The following is a 20,349-nucleotide window of genomic DNA, read 5'->3' as shown; positions in this document are numbered from 1 at the left end:
AAATTGAAAAGTGCCATAAAGGAAAGGTATGAGAAACTATAAAAACATATGATGGGGGAAAGTCATCTTTGAGTAGGGTTCAAGTGTTGGGAAAAGTGAAGAGAGATCACCCAGACAAGGCTTTCTCTAAAGATAAAGATAAGAAAGCTGAGTCATCAATTACTGGTGATGGTCTTCTAGACAGAACAGCATGCCAGATCAGCAAAAGGGCAGGTATTTCTGCACAGAGGGAAGTAGGAGCCCTTTGCAGTGCTACAAGTGGAGATGAATGAAGGAGATTTGGAAGTAAAACTGACTGGTTTGGAGGATACACTGGATATGCGAGATGAAGAGACAGCAAGAGATAGTACCTTTCCCCCCAGCTTGTGTAACTGTGTAGATGTTAGCCCTATTTTCTAAGAACAGATATTAAAGTTACACAACACATAAACAGTCCTCATAACACCATTTATGATTGGGAAAAAATGTTTTCCCCTCAGTCAATGGTTTACATTAGTCAAATCCCAAATATCTGGATAATACTTCCACAAACCCAAACTTGTTCTTTCTCAGTTCTTGCTTTTCACCTTTCTAACATCATTTGATGCCACTCTTATGTCCTAGAAATAATTTTGATTCCTTGACACTTCCACATCCTCTTATCTCCTGGATTGCCTCTCTGGATCCCACCACTACTCTTTCTCCTCTGGATTCTGTAAATTTTTGCTAGGTTTAAAGACTGGTCTCATCCATTCCCTCAGCTTCAACTATCACCTCTATAAGGATGTCACCCAAAACTTAATCTCTACATTCTGCAGCAAAAAGGAGTAAGGGATTTCTATACATACCTTTAGGGAAGGATGTCCACTATAAAAAGTAAAACCAAAAAAGCGAAGTGTTAAAGCATACCATATTACTGCTTATCTAAGAAAGACGCAGATGAGCTGGAATGACTTATTTGCTTAAATCTTTAAAATAACATAAAATTACTTATATTATAAAACAATATTAAAAATGCAAGGATAAACCATAAAAGAAATCAAACGGTTAGCTGTAAGATAAGAGAAAATATAGGGTAGGTGAAGATGGAGATAGAAGTTTGAGTTCCCTGAAAACATTCTGTTTCATAGATTTTTCTTTGGAACCAGTATATGAATAATTTATATGTAGTTTCACAAATTTCAAATTAAAAAAAAAAAAAAAAGTTCAGTTCAATTCAATCGCTTAGTTGTGCCTGACTCTTTGCGACCCCAAGGACTGCAGCATGCCAGGCTTCCCTGTCCGTCACCAACTCCTGGAGCTTATTCAAACTCATGTCCATCAAGTTGGTGATGCCATCCAATCATCTCAGCCACAGTCCGCTCCTGGACTCATTTTTCCTGACTGTATAGAGCTTCTCCATCTTTGGCTGCAAAGAATATAATCAATCTGATTTCAGTATTGACCATCTGGTGATGTCCATGTGTAGAGTCGTCTCTTGTGTTGTCGGAAGAGGGTGTTTGCTATGACCAGTGCATTCTCTTGGCAAAATTGCTAGCCTTTGCCCTGCTTCATTCTGTACTCCAAAGCCAAATTTGCCTGTTACTCCAGGTATCTTCTGACTTCCTACTTTTGCATTCCAATCCCCTATAATGAAAAGGACATCTTTTTTGGGTGTTAGTTCTAGAAGGTAGTGTAGGTTTTCATAGAACTGGTGATCTTTAGCTGCTTCAGCATTAGTGGTTGGGGCACAGACTTGGGTTACTGTGATATTGAATGGTCTGCATTGGCAACGAACAGAGATCATCTGTTGTTTTGAGAATGCATCCAAATACTGCATTTCGGACTTTTTTGTTGACTATGAGGGCTACTCCATTTCTTCTAAGGGATTCTTTCCCACAGTAGTAGATCTAATGGGACAGGGGTGCCTGGTGGGCTGCTGTCTCTGGGGTCGCACAGAGTCTGACACAACTGAAGCAACTTAGCAGCAGCAGCAGTCCATTTTAGTTCATTGATTCCTAAAATGTCAACGTTCACTCTTGCCATCTCCTGTTTGACCACTTCCAATTTACCTTGTTTCATGGACCTAACATTCCAGGTTCCTATGCGATATTGCTCTTTACAGCATCAGATTTTACTTCCATCACCAGTCACATCCACAACTGGGGGTTGTTTTTGCTTTGGCTCCATCTCTTCATTCTTCTTGGAGTTATTTCTCTACTGTTGTCTAGTAGCATATTGGGAACCTACCAACCTGAGGAGTTCATCTTTCACTGTCCTATCTTTTTGCCTTTTCATCCTGTTCATGGGGTTCTCAAGGCAAGAATACTGAAGTGGTTTGCCATTTCCTTTTCCAGTGGACCATGTTTTGTCAGAACTCTCCACCATGACCTGTCCATCTTGGGTGGCCCTACATGGCATGGCTCATAGCCCTAAAAAAAAACTAAAGCCCTAAACAAAACCATAAACAAAAGCAAAATGAAACAAATGAACCTGCCTATCAAGTGGGTGACTTAACCATATAGAGAAGAATTACTTAAGTAACCTTAAAACATGATGATTTGGTTGAATATCTCCAGTACATACATTTAGTAATTGTTACCTTGTTTTCTGTTTTGACAGAGACAATTCTATAATTTCTACTTTCAGTACCAACTCTGTCTTCACTCTTATTCTGCAAGTCTCATTTATGCTTAATGAGCTGCTTCCACATTAGATTCTAGTAATAGGTGGTACTGGAGGAAGACTGCAATGCCAGAGGAAAAGATCATCTTAGTTGGCTTCCTATTTGCTCAACTTTTCATCTACAATTCTAGATTTGACTTAAAAATGTCAATATATCCTTGATATATTTTTCCTTTTTCCTTCCTCTTTTAAAAATAAAAAAGCATTTGCTGAATCATTCTCTTGAAAATCATAGAAAAATTGGCCAACAAAGTGCTCAGGAGCATCCATATTGTGTTCTCTAAATACCATTTCAGACTAAAAGGAACCAAGGCTCTCAGAAGAACCAACTCCTGCAGGTTGCAAGTATAGAGCAGAAAATGAACAAGATCTTGTCAAAATAGAAAGCAAGGAAGATAGCAGTGACTACTGGGATTGTGTTGGAAGGACTCAGGAATCCTCACTGCCAAGATGGCACAAATTTGAGCACCAATAAGAATAACTACAACACATTTCATGTTAATACTCCATGAGTTAGTTCATAACAATAAGCACACACACCACTCGTTAGTCACCTCTGAAGAATGCTAAGAAAATAAATCACTACTCTAAAATTTAGCAACTCAAGGGAAAGAATTGAGCATTTATCTACTTTTCCTGTAAACCTAAGAATCAGTGAAGGATGCTTTTCTCTTCCTATTCCAGTTGAGAAATAAAGGAGAATGACAGAATGAAAATGTCATCCTTTTTCAAAGTCTGAGTGAAATATGGAATCCTGGCAGTGATCATTGATGGCCATTAACATCAGAAAAAAAGACAACCAAGCATCACAATCTTTCTGCTTGAAAGACACACAGACATATGGATGGACATATTCTTATATCCTCTTACCCAGTGGGACTCAAATATAAACCAGCCTCTATATTTTTATCACCAGTTTACACAAAATACAGCAGAGAGGGAAGCATGTCAAATGACTTAAGAGGTGCACAAAATTCAGAATAAGGCTAATTTTACTGGACTAACAACCCAGTTTACCCAGCAAATATATTAAAAGGGAGGAAAAGAAAGCCAAGCAGGGAGAAGGGATAATTTGAAATTAATTAAAGATATGCTTGAGACAAACCAACAAAATGCATGATAAGTTCTCCAGTATTCTAGGCTGCCACATTAAGAGGAAGCAAGAGACTCAAGACTTAATACACTTACCTGATTAGACTTTTCTACTGTACTGCTGGGAACCTCAGTAGTGTCCTTCACAAAAAAGTTATCTATGATATGTCTCTCTGCACACTCTTGGCTGCAAACGGGACACCGAATGACTCCAACTGGGAAAGACAAAATTGTATTTTTAACTTTTTTTTTTCATTGACACATAATTGACATAACACAGTAAGTTTAGGCTGCACAACGAAAGAAATTGATGTCTGTATATATTGCAAAACAATCACCACAAAAAATCCAGTTGAAATCTGTCATTGTACACAATTACAAGTTTGGTGTTATTTTGGTGGTGAGAACTTAAGATCCACTCCCCTAGCTCCTTTCATATATGTGATAGTTTTATGAACTATAGTCCATACTGTACATTACATCCCTAGGACTTATTTTATAACTGGAAATTTGTAACTTTTGACCCTTTTCACCCATTTTGTCCACCCCCAACAGCTACCTCATGCAACCACCAATCCTGTTGATATCCTTAAGCTCACATTCTAAGTTTTAAAACAAAATATGGAGTCCTAACCCAACACATCTCATCCAAACTGCGAATGGGTTCTTTTACAGGTCTACTATCTTTAAATTTATACCTGTTGTTACTTAACATAAAGCAATTCACTTTTATGTACATATATGAATTTTACACACAGGTGCACCATTTGTGTATACATATAGTGTGTGTGTTTATGTGTATGTCCCACACTAGTATATTAAATGATGAAAAAATGCTCATAACTTTAAATGAGATGCTCTTCTAAATAAACATCCCCTCAGGCTATTCTTTTTATTGTTTAGCAACTTCTCTCAGAGAGATATGCAGAATCATATGGACCCTCCTAAAGGAATTAGAGTTCTGGTTCTCTCTGGACCTACAAGATCGGGATTGCTAAAAGTGGAACACAGACACACTTATTTTGTTTAAAATGTCCATGGGAATTCAGAAAACACTACATTTGCTTCCTTTAAGTGCAAACAGTGTTCCTTTGGGAGAGGGGAGATCTTTCACAGTGCTTGTCCTGTGTCCCTTTGTGGGAGTTGTGAAACAATAAATGAATGAATTAAAATCTAAATTTTAAAAATCTTAATTAAAAAAACTAAAACTATTTCACAATAATAAAAAAAATATATTAAGTACTTAGGAGTAAAGTTTTGAAAATGTGTAAGGCCACTGTGTAGAAAAATGTTAAGCTATATTTAGAATCATTAACAAAAAATACCTAAGTAATGAAAATACCATGTTCTTGATGGTAAAGGTGCCAAGTCTCTCCAAACGTATCTATAGATTCAATACAGTTATACACATGACAGATGTGGCGCTAGAAATTGGTGGGAAAGGGGAGGAAAACTTTTCATGCTGCTACAGCTCTCTACAGTGGGAGAGGGATGAAATTAGATCCCTGCTGCTGCTGCTGCTATGTTGCTTTAGTCGAGTCCGACTCTGTGCGACCCCATTGACAGCAGCCCACCAGGCTTCCCATCCCTGGGATTCTCCAGGCAAGAACACTGGAGTGGGTTGCCATTTCCTTCTCCAATGCATGAAAGTGAAAAGTTAAAGTGAAGTCACTCAGTTGTGTCCAACTCTAGCGACCCCATGGACTGCAGCCTACCAGGCTCCTCCATCCACAGGATTTTCTAGGCAAAAGTACTGGAGTGGGGTGCCATTGCCTTCTCCAGAATCAGATCCCTACTTGACTTAATTCAAAATTTTGGATAGGACAGATGAAGAAATTTAAAACTTTCATGAGGAAATAGAGGAAAGTATCTGTGTAACCTTAGAGCTGGAATAAGTTTCTTAATCAAGAAAACAAAAAGCAAGAGCACAAAGGAGAAATGAATGAATTCAACTTCAGTAAAGTTAAGAACTACAGTTAGGCAAGAGATTACCACGAAGAAAATGAGAAAATAAGCCCTCAATTGGGAGAAGGTATAGATAGAACATAGAACTGACAAGAAATCAGTAATTCAAATCTGTAAAAATGTGGCAATGCACTTCACAGAACAGAAAGATTGAATAAACATACTTTTCCTTATTCCAGATAAGCACAGCTAAAGACTCTACACATTCTATACAAAACTGAGAAAGGCAGAGAGGAGGCAGACTGTCTAGAGACCTCAGGACCTGAGGAATGATAATGGTGAGTTCGCTGGGTTTTCTTTTAGCCTCATATATGCTAAAGTGGGAGCTCATGAAGCTGTAGTCTCAGAAACACCAAAAGGTAGTTAAAAAAAAAAAAAATCCACAAAAGGGTGCTCCCTCTACTCAAAGGACCAGGAACAGGGCAGTCTGGCAAGACAGAAAACTGAGGCCTAACCACCACAGAAAAAAAGTATTTCCTCTCCTACCAGCAAAGGTCCAGTGGGAAGCTTCAGCTTCTACCCTGGCCAAGCAGAAACCAGCTGCCCCCACCATTCCCTGCTGCCTGTGTCAGAGAAGCCTGGTGGGGAGTTAGGGCTTTGGTCCTCACTGGGTGGTAACGAGGCCCCCAGCAGTGTCCATGGAGATGACGTGAGGAGCCTAAGCGTTTATGTCCAGAACAGTAATCAGGTACTCCCCTGCCTCCAGGCTGAAGGCCTGGTGTTAAGTCCAGACTTCCATTGCTATTTATCAGTAACCTCCCTCACCCCTATATCCCTTCTCCTTTGATGTGTCAATGAAGAACAGATGAGAAACACTAAATAGGCACCCATACCCCTACCATCCGGGGAGGTATTAGCAGTGCCCAGTGGGAGCATCAACTTCCACACCATCAACCAGTGAGGAGGAAGATCTCTCACCAGGACAGCAAGGGATGCAGCGCAAGAAACTTAAGACTTCAACCTCCACCTCACAGAAGCAAGAAATAATAAATGTAAGAGCAGAAATCAATGAAATTGAAAAACTGGAAGTCAATTCAACAAAAAGTTTGTTATTTAAAAAGGTCAATAAAATTAACAGACCTCCAGCAAGACTGATAAAGACAAAGGAGAAGACACAACTTACCAAACATAAGGAATAAAAATGGGGATATCACTACAGACCATAAGACAGCAAAAGGATGACAGGGAAATACTAAGAACACTATTCACACAAAATGACAATATAAATGAAATGGACCAATTTCTCAAAAGGGACAAACTACTATAAAATAATTTGAACAGCCATTTAATTATATGGAAATCAGCTCTAAACAAAATTAAATACTAACAAACATGTATAGTACTAGTATGCTGAAAACTACAAAATTTTGGAAATCAAAAGAGATCTAAATATATGGAGAGACAATGTTCATGGATAGAGATAATCAATGTAGTAAAAAGTAATGTGATCTACCAGTTAAACAGAATTCCTAATAAAATCCTAACAACATTTCCTTTTGCAGATATAGACAAGATTGTTTTAATATTTATATTAAAAGGCAAATGCACTATAATAGCTGAATGGATAATGGAAAGGAGAATAATAAAGAATCACTATCCAATTTCAAGACTTACATAGCAGCAGTAATCAGGAATGTCCGTTATCAAACATAGGATAGACACACAGGTAAATGAGAAAGCATAGAGACTTGAAACAGATCTACACAGGTAGGGCCAACTGATTTTTGCACCTTTATGCTGATTAACTACAAAATGTTGATAAGAGATACTGTTCATGGATTGAAAGATTGTTGTTGTTCTTGTTCAGTTGCTCAGTCGTGTCTAACTCTTTGCGACCCCGTGGACACCAGGCTTCCCTGTCCCTCACCAACTCTTGGAGCTTGCTCAAACTCATGTCCATTGAGGTGGTGATGCTATCCAACCATCTAGTCCTCTCTTGTACCCTTCTCTTCTTGCCTTCAATCTTTCCCAGCATCAGGGTCTTTTCTAAGGTGTCGGCTCTTCACATCAGGTGGCCCAAGTATTGGAGCTTCAGCATCAGCCCTTCCGATGAATATTCAGGACTGAGTTCATTTAGGATGGACTGGTTGGATATTCTTGCAGTCCAAGAGACTCTCAAGAGTCATCTCCAATACCACAGTTCAGAAGCATGAATCCTTCGGCGCTCAGCCTTCTTTATAGTCCAACTCTCACATCCATACACGACTACTGGAAAAACCATAGCTTTTACTAGACGGACCTTTGGTGGCAAGGTAATGTCTCTGCTTTTTAATATGCTGTCTAGGTTTGTCATAAATCTTTTTCCAAGGAGCAAACATCTTTTAATTTCATGGCTACAGTCACCATCTGCAGTGATTTTGGAGCCCCAAAGAATAAAATCTGTCAGACTTTATTTTCTTGGATTGAAATGCATCACAGTAAAGATGTCACTTCTCGCAACACTGGTCTGTTGGGCTAAGTGTATTCCTATCAGAATCATAGCAAGATCTTTTTGTAAATATAGATAAGATTATTCCAAGATTTATGTGGAAAAGGAAAGGAACTAGAATAGGTAAAACAATTCTGGAAAAAGGAAAATATAGTGAAAAGAATCACTATCCAATTTTAAGACTTACATGCAGTAACTTAGACAGGATGGTATTGGCAGGGTACATGCATAGACGAATGGAATAGAATACAGCAGCAAGAAGTACACCCACACAAGTGCAACTCATTGTGACAGAAATGTGAGAACAATTCAGTGGAAAAGGGAAGACTTTTCAACAAAAGGTTGAAACAACTGGGTACACATAGGAAAAACTGGACTTCAACTTAACCTTCACATTTTATATAAAATTAACTCAAAGTGGATCAGTTTTAAATATAAAACATAAAACTAAAATCTTTGGAAGAAAACAGGAGAAATCTTGAGAACATAAGGCTTGTTGAAGGTCTTAGATATATCAAAAACCCAATCCATAAAAGAAAAATATGGATGAATTTGATTTCATCAAAATTTAAGACTTTTGTTCTGCAAAAGACCTATAAAGAAGATGAAAAAACAAGCTACACGCTGGGATAAAATATCTGCAAACCACTGATCTGACACAGGATTCACATCTACAATGTATAAAGAACTCTCAAAACAAAAACAAACAACCCAATTAAAAAATGGACAAAATACACAGAGGATATGCAATACCAATAAGGTATGGACATGGCAAATACGCATGTGATAAAATGCTCCACATCAATAGCCATCAGGTACTACATACAAATTAAGATCATGATGGGTTATCAGCACAGAGCTATTAAAAAATGTTGAGATATTAGATCTCTTACACATTCCCACGGAGAGTGTGAAATAACAGAGCCATTCTGGAAAACAGTCTGGCAGTTTCTTAAAAAAACACTAAACATAAAATTTATCATATGAATCAGCAATCTCACTCCTGAGCAGAAATAAATTTAAGTTCACACAGAAATCTGAACTGCCACTGTTGCTATTTAGTCACTAAGTTGTGTCCGACTCTTTTTCGACCTCGTGGACTTCACAATCTTAATTGTTACTTGAAAGGACCCAAATCTCCTTTAATAAGCTAATGGTTAAATAAACTGTGGTACATCCATACCATGGGATAACAGTTGCAATCAAAGGGAACTAATTATTGATAGACACAGCAAACTGGATGGATCCTAAAGGCATTAGCTTGAGTTTTTTAAAGAGTCAATTTTGAAAGGTCTTATGAATGATCTTACATAACATTCCCCAAATGACAAGAATATAGACATACGAAACAGATTCGTACTTTGCCTGAAATTAGGGACAATGTGGCCTGGGGAAAGAGGGTATGTTTGACTATAAAGAGGTAACAAGAGGGAGAGCTTTGGTGATGGGATTGTTTGGAACTGTCGTGCATCTTGACTGTGAGGTTATATGAATCTAAACATGTGATTACTTTGTAATCATTACTTTGTCAACAAAGGTCCATCTAGTCAAGGCTATGGTTTTTCTAGTGGTCATGAGAGTTGGACTGTAAAGAAAGCTGAGCGTCGAAGAACTGATGCTTTTGAACTGTGGTGTTGGAGAAGACTCTTGAGAGCCCCCTGGACTGCAAGGAGATCCAACCAGTCCATCCTAAAGGAGATCAGTCCTGAATATTCATTGCAAGGACTGATGTGGAAGCTAAAACTCCAATACTTTGGCCACCTGATGCAAAGAGCTGATTCATTTGAAGAGACCGTGATGCCGTGAAAGACTGAGGGCAGGAGGAGAAGGGGACGACAGAGGATGAGATCATTGGATGGCATCACCAACTTGATGGACATGAGTTTGAGTAAATTCCAGGAGTTGGTGATGGACAGGGAGGTCTGGAGTGCTGCAGTCCACGGGGTCGCAGAGTCGAACACGACTGAGCGACTGAACTGAATTGAACACGTGATAAAGTTGCATTAAAACTATACTCACTATTGTAACGATGTTCATTTCCTGGATTGATATTGCACTGTAGTTATATAAGAAGTAATCACTGGGGAAAAACTGGGTGCAAAGGACCTCTCTCTAACTTCCATCAATATATTATTATTTCAAAATAAAAAGTTAAAAAAACAAAGCAAAATAACTAACCTTTATTTAGTGCTGTTCTTGTATGTAGTGTTTTATCCTCATACAGAGGAGGAATGAAGATTAGAGCCTTGGATTAAGTTGACCTCGGTCACACAGTAGTGGGGTTGTGATCTGAACCCATGGCCAAGGGACCACAGAATGCAGGCTCTGTACTGCCACACGTTACAAAAATGTCATAGAAAGCTATGGGGTCACAGACTGCATCACTGTGACAGATGAATTAAGAACCGCAGTTGTGTATGGTGGTGAATTTAACCTGTTACTGCTGCTGTCACTTCAGTCGTGTCCGACTCTGTGAGACCCCATAGACGGCAGCCCACCAGGCTCCCCCGTCCCTGAGATTCTCAAGGCAAGAACACTGGAGTGGGTTGCCATTTCCTTCTCCAATGCATGACAGTGAAAAGTGAAAGTGAAGTTGTTCAGTCGTGCCCAACTCTTAGCAACCCCATGGACTGCAGCCCACCAGGCTCCTCTGTCCATGGATTTTCCAGGCAAGAGTACTGGAGTGGGGTGCCATTGCCTTCTTGCTACCTCAACAATACTTTGTTACCCATAAAAAGTTAGCGGGTAAACATAATTTCTATTCAAGTCTGAGCACACTTAAAGTTCCTCTGTACAGACACAGATGCAAAGAATGGACTTGTGGACACACTGGAGGAAGGAGAGGGCGGGACAAATTGAGAGAGCAGCACTGACATTATACACTGACGAGAGCCAGTGGGAAGCTACTGCATAACACAGGGAGCTCAGCTTGGTGCTTTGTGATGACCTAGATGGGTGGGGTGAGCGAGAGGCTCAAGAAGGAGGGGATGTATGTATACTAACAGCTGATTCAAGTTGTTGTATACCAAAAACTAACAACACTGTAAAGCAATTATCCTCCAATTAAAAATAAAATAAAGTTCCTTTATACAGACTGACAGAGATCAGGATCTGGAATATATCCTTTCAGAAATTAGAGTGATTAAAATCTGATTAACTAAAGAAAAATAATTCTGTGAGAAGTATGGAGATATTTTCTTTAATCATTCATCACTGTGTGCTCAATGGCCATAGTTGTTTCTTTCTGGTATTTATAAGGTTGTACATGGTGCATAGACTCCTGTAAGTCTGTTTTCAAATATTACCTTTGATGACGCCTGCACGCCCCACCCCCCACCACTCCCAGCACATTCCTGCACAAGAAATTCCCCTAATCCTGCTCTGATTCTTCTCTCTCGGGCAGCTATCCTTCTGTTTCATTTATATTTATTTTTATCATCTGGCTATTGGCCCCACTCCAGTACTCTTGCCTGGAAAATCCCATGGACGGAGGAGCCTGGTAGGCTTCAGACCATGGGGTCGCTAAGAGTTGGACACGACTGGGTGACTTCACTTTCACTTTTCACTTTCATGCATTGGAGAAGGAAATGGCAACCCACTCCAGTGTTCTTGCCTAGAAAATCCCAAGGATGGCGGAGCCTGGTGGGCTGCTGTCTATGGGGTCACACAGAGTTGGACACGACTGAAGTGACTTAGCAGTATCGCAAGTAAAATGTAAATCATCTGCTTAGTTCACTGATATTCTAAGCACCTAAACATGTACTTGACACACAGCAGTACTTGATAATATTTAGTGGATGAGTGAATGAACTCCCATAGTGATGCACACGCCTTGTGATTCACACTTTCACCATGGAGAAACTCTTCAGCACTGGGAAACATGCTCAAAAATGTTCACAGCACTATTTTTCATAAAAGTCCACAACATAAAAGTTCAAGAAACAATCTAAATGTCCATCAACAATAGAAAATACTATAGTATATACAAATAATAGAACATTATACAAGCTGGAATCAAGATTGCTGGGAGAAATATCAATAACCTCAGATATGCAGATGACACCACCCTTATGGCAGAAAGTGAAGGGGAACTAAAAAGCCTCTTGATGAAAGTGAAAGAGGAGAGTGAAAAAGTTGGCTTAAAACTCAACCTTCAGAAAACTAAGATCATGGCATTTGGTCCCATCACTTCATGGCAAATACATGGGGAAACAATGGAAACAGTGACAGACTTTATTTTCTTGGACTCCAAAATCACTGCAGATGGTGCCGGTAGCCATGAAATTAAAACATGCTTGCTCCTTGGAAGAAAAGCTATGACCAATCTAGACAGCGTACTAAAAAGCAGATATTACTTTGCCAACAAAGGTCCGTCTAGTCAAGGCTATGGTTTTTCCAGTAGTCATGTATGGATTTGAGAGCTGGACTATAAAAGCAAGCTGATCACCTTAGAATTGGTGCTTTTGAACTGTGGTATTGGAGAAGACTCTTGAGAGTCCCTTGGACTGCAAGGAGATCCAGTCCTGAATATTCATTGGAAGGACTGATGCTGAAGCTGAAACTCCAATACTCTGGCCACTTGATGTGAAGAACTGACTCATTGGAAAATGCCTTGATGCTGGGAAAGACTGAAGGCAGGAGAAGGGGACAACAGAGGATGAGATGGTTGGATGGCATCACTGACTCAATGGACATGAGTTTGAGTAACCTCTGGGAATTGGTGATGGATAAGGAAGCCTGGCGTGCTGCAGTCTATGAGGTCACAAAGAGACGGACATGACTGAGTGAACTGAACTGAACTGATATAACAATGAAGTCAATGTATGTAAACTACAGATGGCTGAGTTCCCAAAAGTATGTTGAGTGAAGAAAGTCCCAGAAGAATATATATTATACTCTATGCTGCTGCTAAGTCGCTTCAGTCGTGCCCAACTCTGTGTGACCCCATAGAAGGCAGCTGAACAGGCTCCTCTGCCCCCGGGATTCTTTAGGCAAGAATACTGGAGTGGGTTGTCATTTCCTTCTCTAATGCATGCATGCATGCTAAGTCACTTTAGTCGTGTCCAACTCTCTGCAACCCTATGGACAGCAGCCCACCAGGCTCCTCTGTCCAAGAGATTCTCTAGGCAAGAATACTGGAGTAGGTTGCCATTTCCTTCTCCAATTATACTCTACATCAAAGTTCAAAAATACTATTTAGGAAAGCAAGTATAGCTGATAAATTATAAAGAAAAACAAGAGAATGATTAACACAAAATTGTGGATAATGGCTATGCCAAGGAAGGAGGAAAGAATAAGCAGCTCCCCTGCAATACTAATTTTATCCCATCTATCTTTCATGAACCAAACCACTTTGAAGGCCTAAGAGCACATGGAAATAAACGTGTGCAAGCTAATGAAACTTCATGCCCATTTCTAGGGATAAGAGAGCCTGAGGACTAGTAACCCTCACAGCTACCCAGCTCTAGTGTATTAAGTATCATCCCCACTGTACAGATCAGGAAACTGAGCATCATGACTTGCCTGTGGTCATTCGACTACTAAGTAAGTGCCAACTGCGGAATTTGAAATCTGCCTAAGGATACATCTTGCATACATTGTACACAGAAAATATTTAAATGAAAAGGATATGCATGCATGCTAAATCACTTCAGTAATGTACAACTCTTTGTGACTCACTGGACTGTAGCCAACCATGCTCCTTTGTCCATGGGATTTTCTAGGCTCCAGATAAGAATACTGGAGTGGGTTGCCATGTCCTCCTCCAGGGGATCTTCCCAACCCAGGGATCGAACCCGTGTCTCTTATGTCTCCTGCACAGGCAGGCAGGTTCTTTACCACTAGCACCGCCTGGGAAGCCCAGGGGATATAGCACAGACTATAAAGCTATATGCCCTACATATTATTCCTCTTTATTGACTGTTTTATATCCCTGAAGCAATCTTTATGAGCCTCTATTTCCTCTTCTATAAAGTAACAGCAGTATGATAATCATGACAATGGTTACCATACTGACAATTTGTGCTTGTTATTGTGCTAAATATTCCACGCTCAATAGAACAAATCTGAGGCAGAACTGTTATGAACATTATATTAATAAATGTACAAAAAGGGCCTAATGATGTTGGGCTGGTACCTGGTAAACCTGTGCATCACACTCTGTGCTCCTAAGTAAAATCAGATTAATAGTTGAATCCTTCTGAAAGGCCCAGCACAACATCACCTACCTCATTCCCTCAGTCACAGAGGTACCTCAACCTACAAGAAACAATGAGGCCAAATGCTGGTGAATCTCAAATTTGCGTCTTTACCCATACTTCATTCCCAAGCTCAATATGTACCTTGTCAGTATAAGAAAAAAACAAAACAAAACAGGCATTTTGTATTATACAGTAAATACCTGAACACTTAGGTTATGACACACTATTCCAGAAAGGGTGGGAATACTGCAGAAACATAATACAACTCCCATTTTTGAAAAGGGAAAATTTGAAATCTGAAAGGCAAGCAGGGAGCCAACTTTAATTCAAGAGAAATAGAAAGCAAACAGACAAGTACAAATTGCTTCTCTTTGCTGCTACCAGAATATGGGCTAGGTACAAGCTAAATAAGGAAATCATCTATTTATTAATCAAGTTGAAACAACTAACACTTCTTTATTTATCTGTGTTTTAAAGGAAAAGGACTGTTGAAGTTATTACGTAAATTTTTGTGTTTGCTAAAAAAAATCATGAAAGATGTTTAGACTGCAAGGAGATCAAACCAGTCAATCCTAAAGGAAATCAATCCTAAAGGAAATCAATCCTAAATATTCATTGGAAGGACTGATGCTGAAGCTCCAATACTTTGGCCGCCTGATGCGAAGAGCCAACCCATTAGAAAAGACCCTGTTGCTGGGAAAGACTGAAGGCAGGAGAAGGGGACGAGAGAGGATGAGATGGTTGGATGTCATCACCCACTCAATGGACATGAGTTTCAGCAAGCTCCAGGAGATGGTGAAGGACAGGGAAGCCTGGTATGCTGCAGTCCATGGGGTCACAGAGTCAGACATGACTGAGGTTATCAAACAACAACAACAAAGGTCACAAAAGAACATGGCTGATGTAAGAGATTAATGACAGATCATAAAGAACATTTATAAAGCAGCTGGATTTAAGCTTTAGTATCTGGTTTTATTCTTTTCTACAGAATAAACGTTTACAGTTTGAAGACATAAACTCCATGAAGGAGATGAATGTGGATTCAAAGCCTCTTACTGCACACTGGATCACAGACATAAGTAAGCTGAAGGTTAGGACCATGAGATGGATCGCAACAGTCAGGCATGCATGGGAGAAAAGGAGAGATCTATGTAATGGAAAATGGTGCTCTGTCCAAGGTCCTGTCAATACCATTGATGGCTCGCTACTTAAGTGTATTAATGTATATATAACAAAAGACCCAATTAAAATGCTACCTACAAGAAACCCAATCTAAATATACATACAGGTTTAAAAAAATCAAAGTATGGAAATAGAAACATATTCAAATAAAAAGCAAATGAAACCTGGAGGACTGTATAATTTTATGACAGAGTAGACTACAGAACTAGAACTATTATCAGATATAAAGTTAGGACAGTGTATAATGATAAAGAGCTTGGTTCCATATGAAGACACATAATCCTGAATGCTCAAGTACCTAATTAACAGTGTCAGAACACGTAGTGTAAAAACTGATACTGTAAAGTGAAAGAAAACAAGTCCACACGATGGTTGGAGATTTCAACTCTCCTCTTAATAATCAATAGAGCAGCAGACAGAAAATCAATAAAGAAAGATTTGAACAAAAGAATCAAATAACTTGATCCAATTGATGTTTAAAGAATAACCAATGTTAGTAGAATACATATTCTTAAAGTGTGAATGGAATATTCACCAAGATATAATATATGCTGGACAACAAAACAAGTATAAAAAATAAACACACACAAAATATGTTCCATGTGAGAGAGCTAATTCTTAGGTAGGTTGATAAGAAGTCTGGTGTCCCCAAGGAGGAGAAAGGTGTCTGGGGCTCTGTAGGAAGAGAAAAGGACAAACGTTTTTTTTCTACATTCCTGCATCTTAGTTACATAAGACTTTTTTTGTTTAAGCCAGAGCTATTGATTGCATAACAAAACAGCTCATCATGCTTAAGGGTATGTTTTTCCTTAAACTCTGTACCAATTATTGTATGACAACAGTGTATCTTTCTTAAGAACCTTGACTAATCCTGTCATCTTAAAATATATATATATATATATAAAAAACACACATATATACACACACATACACATTTTTGTGTGTGTGTGTGTGTGCGGGGGGGGGGGGGGGGGGAGACTGCTATGGGGTCTTAGATGTGGCATGTGGGATCTAGTTCCCTGACCAGGGAATGAACCTGGGCCCCATGCATTGGGATTGTGGAGTTTTAACCACTGGACCACCATCATCTTAAAGTGTATGTTATGAGAGTGGGTCTGGTAAGATCTTTCTATTGTTAGTTCTAATCCCGTTATCTTAAAATGTAAATTGTGGGAGTGGGTCTGGTAAGACCTTTACAACCTTGAGTCAGTCTTTTGATTTATTGTTAATAACCAATTAAAAAAGTATATAGCTCCCTTGCTAAGATAAGTGACGGGGCACTCTCCCTTCCCCTTCTGATGTCTATGGCAGAAGCTGTCTCTGGCCTTTTTCACTGTAATAAAATTTCTGCCACATAAAAGCTCTGAGTGATCAAGCCTGGTCTCTGATCCTGAATCATCTTCTTCAGAGATCACGAATCCAACATCATTCACTGTAAGCTATCACATGAATACAATGGAATAAACTTAGAAATCACTAACAGAAAACTGCAAAACTCCCAAATATTTGTAAACTGAACAACTTTGCACCAACCCATGTGTTAATTGGAAAAGGTCTAAAACCCACTGATCTAAGAATTCTCTTCCAGAAGCTAGAAAAAGAAGAGCAAATTAATCCCCCCCAAAAAGCAGAAGGAAGGAAATAATAAGGAGCTGAATACAATGAACAGGAAAATGGGAATAAAGAGCAAAAAAAAAAAAAAAAAATCAATGAAACCAAAGACAGATTTTGGGGTGGGATAAAATTAATAACTAACCAAGAAAAATGACCAAAATGCAAAGTAAAATAGGCCATTTCTACAGAGTCCATGGAGCTTTAAAAAGTATAGGAATATTATCTGTGGTGACCCAAGGATGAAAGAGCATGACCTACAAGAACCTATCCCACTCCTTGTATGCTGGGTATAAAAGTGGACTAAGCAAAACACAAAAGGGGTGGGGATGGCGATATAAAGGAGCAGACTTTTTGTATCTTATTGAAATTAAGCTGTAATAAATTCAAATTAGAATGTTAAAAAATAAAATAAAATAAAATAAAAGTGGACCAAGGAGCCCTGTTCAACGTCGTTTCTCTCTTGAGCTAGCCCACTGTTCTAATAGCATCTCCCACTGTAATAAGCTCTATTTCCCTCTCATTCTGTCTCATGTCTGGAAGTTCTTTTCCAACCCATGCCCGGACCATGACATTGTGTGTGTGTGTGAAGTCGCTCAGTCGTGTCCAACTCTTTGCGACGCCGTGGACTGGAGCCTACCAGGCTTCTCCATCCACGGGATTCTCCAAGCAAGAATACTGGAGTGGGTTACCATTTCCTTCTCCAGGGGATCTTCCCAACCCAGGGATCCAACCCGGGTCTCCTGCATTGGAGGCAGACGCTTTAACCTCTGAGTCACCGGGGCCATGACATTATCAACCCGATTAAATAGGTTGATTCTTTAAAAAACATAATTATCAGAATCTTCTCAAAAAGAATCAGAAAACCTGAATAGTTCTATATTAATTTAAAAAATTGAATTCATAATTTGAATTTTTCCCATAAACAAAATTTAGACCTAGAAGAGACCACTGGATTCCAAACATTTAAAGATAATTCTAACTCTAAACAATTCTTTTAAAAAACAGAGGAGGGGCACTGCCCATCTCATCTTATAAGCCCAATATTACCTTGATACTAAAATCAAGGAAAGAAAAGTACACAGACCAAAATCTCATTAATGAAATATCAGAAAATCAAATGCAGAAATACATATAAATAATAATACATCATTTAAGTAGGGTTTATTACAGAAATGAAGAGTTGGTTAAGCATCCAAATCAATTAAAGCAATTCACTATATTAATAGAATAAAGGAGAAAAACCATATCTTTGAAAAATTCAATACCCACCCAAGATAAAAAACAAAACCTCTCATCAACCCAGAAACAGAATGAAACTTCCTCAACATGATAATGACCATGTATTAAAATTCTGCACCTAGCATATTTAATGATGAAATACTGAAATACTGCTTTCTGGTGTGACGTGGAAGAAGGAGGTAAGGGTGTCCACTCTCACAAGTTCTATTCCAAGCTGTTTTAGTTTCTTTAGATAAAGATAATATTTTTTGTTTTTAAAGTTTACTTTTAGTATAAAATTATTTTTGAATATGTAAAACATTTACTCATCAAAAGTAAAAAAAAAAAAAAAAAAATATTAGAAAGTATACCAAGTTTCACTTTTGTCTCCATCCCTCTATCCATTGCATTCTATCTGCTCCACTTCCCTATAGGTCACCATTTTTATTAAACCATGTTTGTGGTTTATCCTTTTAAGTAACTTTTTTACTTCATAAAAGTTCTTTTTGCAAAAATTCTTTTTGAAAAAAACCAAAAAACTAGCAAACTACTATATACATAGTGTATAGCATCTTCTATGGAGTATTGTTGCCTAACAAAATTTAACCTGATTTTAATCAGTTAAACTTCTAGTTGAGGGGAATTACCTGAAGAGCCTATGAGGGAACACCACAAAAACCCAGAATGCAAAATACCTTACAATCCAACTGACTGTTTCTCTCCAATGTGTACAAAATGAAGACAGGAGAAAATAAAAGATGGGAGAGGGAACTATTCTAGATTAAGAAAGACTTAAGAAGTATGACATCCAAACATGATGGCTAATCCTTGACTGCTTTCTGGTTTAAAAACAGCTTAAAGCAGGGCTTCCTGGGTGGTTCAGTGGTAAAGAATCCACCTGCTAATGCAGGTTTGATCCCTGATCCAGGAAGATCCCACAGGCCGTGGAACAACTAAGCCCATGCGCCAGAACTATTGAGCCTGTGCTCAACAACAAGAGAAGCCACAACAGTGAGAAGCACATGCAACACAACTGCAGAGTAGCCCCACTTGTCGCAACTAGAGGGAAGTCCACACAGCAACGAAGACTCAGTGCAGCCAAAAAAGTAATTATTTTTTTTAAAAAAAGCACAAATAGCTTAAAGCACATTTCTGGGGGGTAAATGTGAAGACAGACTTGTACTAGAAAGAACACAAGGGAATAATAGCTATTTTAGTTGTCCATGGAAATTATCTTGGGATTATCAAGGTTACTTATTTTTTGGGGATGCAAGTTAAACTATTTTAAGGATGAAATGCCAAATCTGTGATTTACTTCAGAGTAGCTAAAATAAATTAAAAAAATTAGTATTAAAAGCAGGAAAAATATGTTGCCAATTTTTAAGGCTTTATGCATGCTTTTTCTTAATTAAAAAAAAAACTGGATCTAGTTACAACAGAAAAGGGGTGACTCAGGTCACTACCAGGTGGTAAAGAATCTACCTGCCAATGCAGGAGCTGCAGGAGACATGGGTTCAATCCCTGGGTCCACGAGATCCCCTGGAGAAGGAACTGGCAACCCATTCCAGTATTCTTGCTGGCAAAATCCCAGGGACAGAGGAGCCTGGTGGGCTGTGGTTCACAGGGTCACAAGAGTCGAACACAATTGAGCATGCACACACAAAAGAAAAAGGCATACAACATAGAACATGATAAAAACTGAACTCCCCCAGGAGAGTCCTAAGAGAGGAAATAAACACACCATCAGTTTTGGTCTGCATCTTCAAAGGACCTACTTTATCTACATTGTAAAATTCCTCTCTCCTGCCCTTTGGATTTTATAATACTAAACCCATTATAAAATCCAGCACAATATAGCACCCTCAGAGCAACAACAGCAACAGATATTGTCACATATATAAGCCCTGTTTTTCTCAATACAGATTTACAAAAGGAAAAACATAAAGTAGCAAAAAAAGCAGCAAAGAATGTCATTAAAAAAAAAAAAAAGGCAGCCATCGGGATTGG

General features: G+C 38.8%; 1 protein-coding gene across 3 annotated transcripts in view; it reads right to left on the bottom strand.

Annotated features, from left to right (window-relative positions):
* TRIM24 (tripartite motif containing 24) overlaps positions 1 to 20,349 on the bottom strand; it is a 117,103-nt gene that overhangs the window by 62,284 nt on the left and 34,470 nt on the right. For all 3 annotated transcript variants that reach the window (XM_061414838.1, XM_061414837.1, XM_061414836.1), the window contains exon 2: positions 3,832 to 3,950. In XM_061414838.1, the coding sequence (XP_061270822.1) occupies positions 3,832 to 3,950 (119 nt within the window). The remainder of the gene's footprint in view (positions 1 to 3,831; positions 3,951 to 20,349) is intronic.

The sequence above is a fragment of the Bos javanicus genome, chromosome 4 (genome assembly GCF_032452875.1).
Source record: "Bos javanicus breed banteng chromosome 4, ARS-OSU_banteng_1.0, whole genome shotgun sequence".
Classification (NCBI taxonomy): Eukaryota; Metazoa; Chordata; class Mammalia; order Artiodactyla; family Bovidae; genus Bos; species Bos javanicus.
Note: the sequence above shows the minus strand (reverse complement) of the source record. Positions and strands in the feature narration are given on the sequence as shown.